The sequence below is a fragment of the Peromyscus maniculatus genome, chromosome 9 (genome assembly GCF_049852395.1).
Source record: "Peromyscus maniculatus bairdii isolate BWxNUB_F1_BW_parent chromosome 9, HU_Pman_BW_mat_3.1, whole genome shotgun sequence".
Classification (NCBI taxonomy): domain Eukaryota; kingdom Metazoa; phylum Chordata; class Mammalia; order Rodentia; family Cricetidae; genus Peromyscus; species Peromyscus maniculatus.
This window is the reverse complement of record NC_134860.1, coordinates 43,045,714-43,054,427: the sequence shown is the minus strand read 5'-3', so window position 1 is coordinate 43,054,427 and position 8,714 is coordinate 43,045,714. Positions and strand designations below refer to the sequence as shown.

At 40.0% G+C, this 8,714-nt stretch overlaps 1 protein-coding gene across 1 annotated transcript in view; it reads right to left on the bottom strand.

Moving 5' to 3' along the window:
- Window positions 1–2,001: 2,001 nt before the first annotated feature.
- Styx (serine/threonine/tyrosine interacting protein) overlaps window positions 2,002–8,714 on the bottom strand; it is a 33,512-nt gene continuing 26,799 nt past the window's right edge. Inside the window, exons 10-11 of the mRNA XM_006994166.4 lie at window positions 5,061–5,154; window positions 2,002–2,192 (exon numbers count right to left, since the gene is read on the bottom strand). Coding sequence (XP_006994228.1) covers window positions 2,119–2,192; window positions 5,061–5,154 — 168 coding nt within the window. The 3' untranslated portion in view covers window positions 2,002–2,118. The remainder of the gene's footprint in view (window positions 2,193–5,060; window positions 5,155–8,714) is intronic.

Sequence of the window (8,714 nt, the reverse complement as noted above, 5' to 3'; positions counted from 1 at the left end):
GGAAGAAAACAAGAAACTTGCAGGCTTCTTAGGAAAGAAGGAACCTCACTGTTCACATCAACTGTGCTCAACACGATGGCAGTCTCGAGTGTGTGAGACTATCTCCAGTATATCGTGCTGGATAGGCACTTCACGTGAGAACATAAAAATGACTGGTTAGAAAAATGGAAGATTACCAGCTACAAATGACTATCAATAGCCTACTCTGTATTTTTGGCCAGACTCCTAAAGAGGAGCATATATTTTTATGAAAATTAAGAATATTTTAAATGTCTCATCTTGAAAAGTCATTTTATATGGAGATTACTCTAAGCACAATTTCTGTTCAATGAGTCATAGGTTATGAGTTGACTGCAAGAGAGATCTTCTGTTGACCTGTCCATTGATGGTGTGTACATAGGAAGTTTTGAACGCCGAATGTAATCCTGACTCTACTAGCCCAGCACACCAGTGACACAACAGAATAGTGGATCCCAATGCTGGTTTTAGGGGGGAAAGGTAAGAGATGGGATGCCAACTCCAAAGAGGAAGTAACTCTAGTTAACAGTAACTCTGGTTTATAGTCAGGCTCCCACTGTGCAGGACTGAGCCTTCTCCGTACTGTTACAGTAACTAACTAAGTCTGACAGGCTGCCTGCACAGTGCCTCATGGTACCCTGGAAATGGACAGCTCTCATTCCCAACAAGAAAGCACCTCGAGAGAGGACTGAGAAATGTCAACTATAAAGGAGCTGTGTTTGTGCTACCCTAAAGTCATCAGATACAAAAGGTTAAAAACACTTCTCTCTTCTGCACATCACACTTAAAATAGCAAAATGGGTTTTGTAGAACAACTTTTATACATATAGATAAAAACATGGAAAACTAAAGAGCCATCAAGTTACTTTGCTAATGCAAATTATGGGGTAAGTTTGAACAAATGTAAGAACAAGTCAAAACAGTAATTTACAATACCCTGAAGCCATCCACAAACTGCTTTCTCCAATGGATCTTCTAGGCAAAGCTGTCAGCTGAACAGCCTCACAGAAGCAAGACAACGTGAAACGAAGAAGTAAATGTCTCCTTCCAAATCACCGACTTTCTTCAAGCTTCACAGATTCAGTTTAATTTATGGTTTAAAAACAGATTACAGAAAATGTGAATAGCTTTTCACTGCTCTAGATACTAATTTAGAGGTCATGAGGATTTAATTGTTGATTCAAGGCACTTTTTCTTTTGGGGGTTTCATATTGAAGAAACAGTGCTACATTAGTTTGGTTTCTTAAGAGTCGACTTTGAACCATTTTAGACAAAGGTAAAAAGGGCTGGGCAACTCTGAAAAGACTGAGTCAACATCTGGCTTAAACAAACAACAAAAAGAAAAAAATGGAGATGGAAATAGAACACTACCCTTATATTTGAGTATCTGGTTTTGGAAGTAAGACCTCTTTCTTTGATCATTACAACATTTTTTTCTTGTTTAATATAAGGAAGGCAATTGGAAAGGAAGTATTCACTGGATTAGTAAAGTAGTTGGGGAAAGTCATGATTTAAAAATAAAGGGCTAAGAAATTTCAAAAAATGGTAATTAAGTTACTGAATTATATTAAAAAATGTGAAAGTTCTACATTTTGTTAATGTTTCTGTAAGAGGCTCCATCAGAAAAGTGAACTGTAAAATTACTTTAAATGTAATATATATATAACACAAAATGAGTTTTTAGGAAACATTAGGAAATTTGTTATAAATTATCCAAAATTTATAAACAAGTCCCCCTAACTTGCAGTTTGCTTAAAGTAATAACTTTACATCATACAAATAAATTTCAAGTATGAAAAGTGCATTATTGCAATAATACCTCTTTGCACGTTCAAAATTCTTGGTTTACAATAAAACCGTAAAGTGGTTTTTTTGTTTTGTTTTGTTTGTGTTGTTTGTAAAGTAAACCCATCACCCATCAGCGCCATCTACTGTAGAAGTCCAACATCTTAAGTGTTGCTCAACAAGTTGCAGAGAAACATGTCTGGAAGCAACATATAATTGAAAAGAAACTATCTGTGTTTTTACCACTTTACAATTATCACTAGGATTCTCTCCTGTCCAAATGGAAATTCACATCCGTGGAACAGTCCTCAGAGCTCAGCCATTCTGTGCTGCCGCCACTTGCATGTTTCCAAAATCATCGTCTTCTTCATGTGTTCTCTTCAGACTACCTAATGGTTGCCGAGTGATATAAAATAAAGGGAAAACTTACGTGAGCTCATGTTAAGACTACAGGCAGCAAAAATCTGTTCTTTCACTATGTGATATGTACAAGTGTCACAAAAACTTCATGCTTGAATTTAGGGCAAACTTTAGTCAGTTCTTTATGTTGCATCATGAAGTAAAGTTACATTGGCAACTTAATGTCTTAGGTAATGCTCATAATAAACATCCGTTTTAAAATAGAATGAAAAGTAGAACTTTTCAAGAGTCAGTGGTACATTAAATCTGCTTATCACCAACTTTATGCTGTTGAGGCAACGCGTAACATGTCGTAGGACACCACATCTAGTAGGCTAGTTTGCATTTGTATGATTTTTAGATATAATTTTCTGTTCACATAGTGGCTGTTATGAAGAAAAGCAGTTGAAGATATATTTCTGCTAAAGCTGTGGCTTTCTCATCCAGACTGATGGGTTAGGAGCAAGGACTGTATATAGCAGATAAAGAGATCTGACTGATTTCCTACACCAGAGACGATTGTACAGAAACATCCCACAAAGAAAGAAAATTATCTCTACATGGCTGCAGTTACATTGAGAAAGGGGTCTCCTGGAGGGAAAGCTGAAGGAAGAGTTAAACTGGCAGTCGGCTGTGCTCTGTGACTAACGACAGCCTGGCTGTAGATTTAGAGTTGTGGTAAATCATAATATAATTCAGAATGCAAATTCTAACCAGGTGTAAATATAGCATCAACAGAGTAAAAGTGGAAAGAAAGTCCTAAAGCTAAATACAGGTGATTGATAGGAGTTTCAGGTGCAGTGATGCACTTCTCCAGGAGTCCCCACTAGGGGTTGGAGAAGAGTGCACTAACCCTGCCTCATTTGAGGAGATGGCATCTAAGCTGTGTGGAAGAACAGAGAAGATGAATCTTACGCACAGCAAGAAAACCACTGCAGGAGACCATCCACTTAGTGTTTTGGAGGGTAGACACTAAGAGGAGCAATGAAACACAAACTGAAAAGCCAGAAGGGCTTTACTACATATGGGAACCTTTGCTACCTGTGGCTCTTCATGAGAACCATTAGATCTCCCAGTCTACACTTCTTCGAGAACAGTCAATGAAGTCTTTGGCAAAACAAAACATCATTACAAGTGAGAAAATAAATTTGACCACAATGTACAGAATATACCAGGATAATCTGGCTCAGAGGCTCGTGTTGACCTAACTAGCCTTTGTTTAAAGTACTATTTGGAAGGAAGTGTGCTTTAAAGATTCTGGCAAACATTACAGTGTTGAAACAGTGATTGGAGGGAGGGTCAAGATTAAAGAGTCAAGGATAACTGGGAAGCTGAGCCCAAGAAAGGAACATCTGGCCTGAATGGTGCATTCTGGACTTGTGCTTCAATGCCAGCTCAACAATAGGCACATAACCTGCTCTAATCTTACAAGAACTGTTACAAATGAGCAGCAAGAACTTGGAAAAGAAGATAAAAGGTTGAGAGTTTGCTTAGACTGTTACCTATGAAATAAGTGGATCAGAGGAGAGAGCAAAGGAGTAGGTGGGTGTGGTTGCACACACCTTTAATTCCAGCACTTGGAAGGTAGAGGCAGTTCTCTCTGTACCATGTGGTCCAGGAGACCAGACAGGTTGTCAGGTTTAGTAGCAAACACTGTAACCCACTAATCCATTTCACCAGCTAAGTGCCGGTTCACCCTGGTCTCCATAGCCAGTTTTGGGACAGCCAGTGCTACATAGTGAGACCCAGTCTCAGAGCAACCACCAACTGGAGGGATGGCGCAGCAGTAAGCAACACCAGCTGCTCTTGCAGAGGACCTAGGTTTGATTCCTAGTATTTACTTGGTGGCCTATACCCACCTATAAATCCAGTTCCAGTGATTTGCTGCCATCTTCTCATCTCTTCAGAAACTAGGCATGCACATGGTGCATATAGGTACATACATGCACGCCAAACACTCACACACATAAAATAAAAAAATAAAGCTTAAAAACAACAAAAGCCCAGGATAGTAGTTGTCAAAAATTGGGGTAGCTCACATTAGTTAATACTGTTGAACTTCAGTTTCATGCATAAATCATTTCTTTCATTTTGTTCTGAGGCAAGGTCTTATATGATTTTCCTGCCTCGGTCACCCAGTGCAGGATTATAGGTACATGCTCCCACACCCAACAACTACTTTTTTGTTTTGTTTTTGGAGACAGTTTTTTTTTTTTTTTTGAATGTGAAGTTTTGGTGCTCTGTAGACCATACTGGCCTTGAACTCACAGAGATCCTCCTGGCTCTGCCTCCCGAGTGCTGGGATTAAGGGTGTGCGCCACTACCACCTGGCCACTTTTTATTTTTTTAAAGCTTTATTTATTATGTACACAGTGTTGTCTGCATGTATGTATTGCAGGCCAGTAGAGGGCACCAGACCTTCTTACAGATGGTTGTAAGCATCATGTCGTTACTGATAATTGAACTCAGGTCCTCTGGAAGAACAGCCAGTGATCTTAACCACTGAGCCATCTCTCCAGAGCCCCCCAAAAACCACATTTTTTGTGTCAGACAAGTTATCCAAACTGTGCTTATTTTAATCTGTACAAGTTTTACAACTTAACAGACTGAAAATTAAACCAAGTAATACATGCTCTTCAACGGCTATTGTAAATGTCTCTGCGTTATAGTTTATGCACATCAGAGGTACATATACTGTTTATTCACTAGACAGCTAATCCTTTGAAACTGTAAATAGTTTATTCAGCATTTCTAAACAACTTACATTGCTCAGTAGTACACTGAACATTTATCAGATGCTTTTCTACTCCCCACCAGTACCTTTCTCTTCAACTTTCTGAAAAAGGAAACACCCTTACCTGTGGTACCAGAATGAACAGATAAGGACCTTTCTATCTGGAGTGGTGACATCATCTGTATTGTTAATTTTGCTAAGTAGATGGCTTCGTATTCCTAAAAATAATACCTTAATTAGTTCAGATATACATTTATATTCTTAAATACCCAAACAATGGTTAATGTGGACATTTGTATTCTTAGTTTACAGCCAAAGGGCTGGTACCGTAGTCTCATGAATGAAGTATGGTGATATTTTATTTGTGCTGAAATGTGATTTTACTTGTATGTTAATAAATAAAAGTGCCTGGGGGTCAGAGCTAATAGCAAGTCACAGCAGAAGTCTGGCAGTGGTAGCACACGCCCTTAATCCCTGATCGCATGACAGGCAGATCTCTGTGTGTTCAAGGACACCACCAGCATGGAGACACAAGCTTTTAATCTCAATACCAACCATAGAGACCTGGAGGTCTGTACAGACGGGCAGTGATGAAGAGGTCATGTGGTTAGGTTTACAACCAATGAGAAGGCAGAACAGAAAGTCAATAAAATGACAGACACACAGGAAGTAGGTCTCTTTCAGAGGGAAAGGAAGGCAGCAGCAGCAGCAGCAAGGGGTAAGAAAGAGTTTTAGTCTCAGCTCTTAGCTACTACTCTGACCTCTTGGGCTTTTAACTCTGTATTTGGCTCTGTGTTTCTTATTTAGTAAGACCGTTACATCTACAATGAAGGTTCACAATTCCTACCTGGTAACTGTCGGTTACTGATCATTAGAAATTCAGTAGTGCCAATAGCTCACTGCCAGACAGAATGGAAGTTCTGCCACTGGGGCATTAGCTATAATGGTCTCATTCTATGTTATAATAGTACAAGGGTAGAGGGACCTAAAACTTAAATCTGTAATCTTATTAAATGGTTCTAAGAATCAACAAAAACAAAATTCTCCTTTCCTAGTTTTCCTTGAACAAACTGTCCCACAGGGACTTCAAAGTCTTTGAAGTAGGGGACCACTCCTCCCTTCTGCAGTCTTCACCCAACACCTCTGAAAGCAGACCACCAGGATCTTCCTTTGTTAGTTTTATTTCCTCATCCTCTGCATGCCTGAATGCCCTAGTGTTCTGCCTTTGAAATGTTTGTTTGTTTGTTTGTTTGTTTTGGAGGCAGAGTTGCAAAGAACCCTGGCTGACTTCCAGTGTGCCATTTGGTTGAGATTGGCCTTGAAATCTGACCCTCCCTCCTCCTGGGCTTTTAGGTGTATGAGCATGGCAAATGCAACTCCATCAAACACTCCTTACCCTGCTACTGGAATCTGAACCTGAAGCCTTGTCCATGCCAGCAAGCTAGGTCAGAAGCAGGCTACCACTAGCTACATTCCCATCTTAACTCTTCATCCAATGCTTACACACAGGAGTGTGTCTCCTGATTACATGCATGTAATTGTGTACTTCCTCTCTATTCTTTCTAACCCTGACAGAATCAAAATCTCAGATGCTAGGATAGGAATGTAGTACTTGGCTAGCACGTAGAAGGTTATCAGTTTAATGCTCTGCACCAGAAAACCAAGTTAAAAAAAAAAAAACAACCCAACTCTTGATTTTACTCTGCAAATCACCCCTTGTTTCCTCTCTAACAGTGATGAGCTATCTTGGAGTTGTTCAATCAAAAGACAGATTCAGTCAGGCGGTGGTGGCGCAAACCTTTAATCCCAGCAATCGGGAGGCAGAGGCAGGCAGATCTGTGAGTTCGAAGCCAGCCTGGGCTACAGAGTGAGTTCCAGGACAGGCTCCAAAGCTACACAGAGAAACCCTGTCTGGAAAAAAAAAAAAGAGAGAGAGAAAGACAGATTCATCTTTATCCTCACCCCCTCAGAACCTATATCCATCAAATATCAAGTCCTGCCAGGTAGCAACGCTTTCAAATAAACCCAGTACCTCATCTCTTTTCCCTCTGCTACCACTTTTGTTTAAACCAATCTTTTTGTATTTATTATTCTTGTCTATATGTACTTGCTACAGCACACATGTGGAGGATCGAGTACAAATGTGTGGAGCTGGTTCTATTTTACCTTTACAGGGATTTCAGGGATCAGGATCATGGCCTTAGGCTTGTCCTGTAAGGTGGCAAGTGCCTTTCCTTACTCAACAATCTCACCAGCTCCCAGGATTTATCTCTCGACTTCTGTTAATTCCTTTAAATTGGTCTACTTGCTTATGGCAGTTGCCCTCAATTTTCTCTATAGTCCCCATTGAAGATATTAGCCAGAATGACCAGGTTTTCTCATCAGAAAGCACTTCTCTACTTGAGTGTCAACTATGGCAGGAAGGTTTCTACCAGCATCACCACGAATCCAAGAGTAACAAGTTGTGGGGTTGGACAGATGGCTCAGCGATCAGGAGGAGTACTGTCTGCTTTCAGAGGACCGGAGGGTCAGTTCTCAGCACCAAAATGGTGGCTCACAGCCATCTGTAACCAGTCCCAAGGCATCCAAGGGCATCAGGCACATACCCATGTATACAACTCACCTATATACATAAAAAAGTAACACACTGCACTGAAATGGTATGATGACTCTAAGGTCATTATGTAATACAGTACCTTCAGCTCTACTGTAGTCTTAGGAGACCACCATTGTATATGTGGTCCATTATGCATGGAAACATTTTGTGATCAGTGACTGTGTATTACAAAAATATGCTCAAGATATATTATCTTTTAAACACAATTATTCAAATATACTTAATTTCTATATATAATTAATTTTTTACATACTCTCTATATAATGAAAGACCCTAGCCCTTCAGGCTTACACCCCCAAGCCTCAGAAAAGAGAAACTTTAAGCACCAGGAAATGAGGAACTAAAAATCTAGTTCCAAGGGCAACCTGACTTAGCCATTGTTCAATCTCCCCTGCAACCATATAACAGTGTAAAAAGATTTCTGTTAAGAGATGTGCTCAACTGTGACTGGGATAGTTGCAGGTGTTCCAGGAAGGACCACTGTGACCTTTGTGTAAACTCCACTCCTGCCCTGATACCCGCCTTGAGGTTTCAGGAAGAATGTACCTGTTGACATAACTGTACCCCCTCTGTGATCACTCTATAACCAGACCATGATCTTGTGAAAGGAAATTGTATGGGAATTGTAATCTTGTGGGTTTTGTGGGTTTTTCCTTTATAAGCCCTTATGGGGCTGCAGTAAGATGCGACTCTTGCTCTTGGGAGCAGAGGAGCCCTTCTGTACAGAAGCTTAATAAATCCTCCTGCTATTGCATCAACTGGGCTGGAGTCTGGGTTCTTGGGGCGCCCACTTGAGACCCTAAACTTTGGGGTCCAACAATATTTGTGGACAGTCTTTGCTATGCAGCCCTGGATGCCCTGTCTTACTATGTAGAGCAGGCTGACCTTGAACCTGCAGTGATCCTCCTGGCTCTGCTTCCTAAATGAAATTATAGCATATGACCTCACACTTGGTTTCTTCAAGATATATTATTAAAAGGACTTACTTTACATCTGATTCTTACACACTGCTAAATTTTTATTCTGTTTATCATATTATATCCTACTTTTTCAAGTACAACAATATGCTGTAAAATGAATGTTTTCATACAAGGCCAAAAAGAAAAAAAAAAAAAAAAGCAAAGAAACTTATAACGTATGTATCAGGTTCAGCAAGACCTG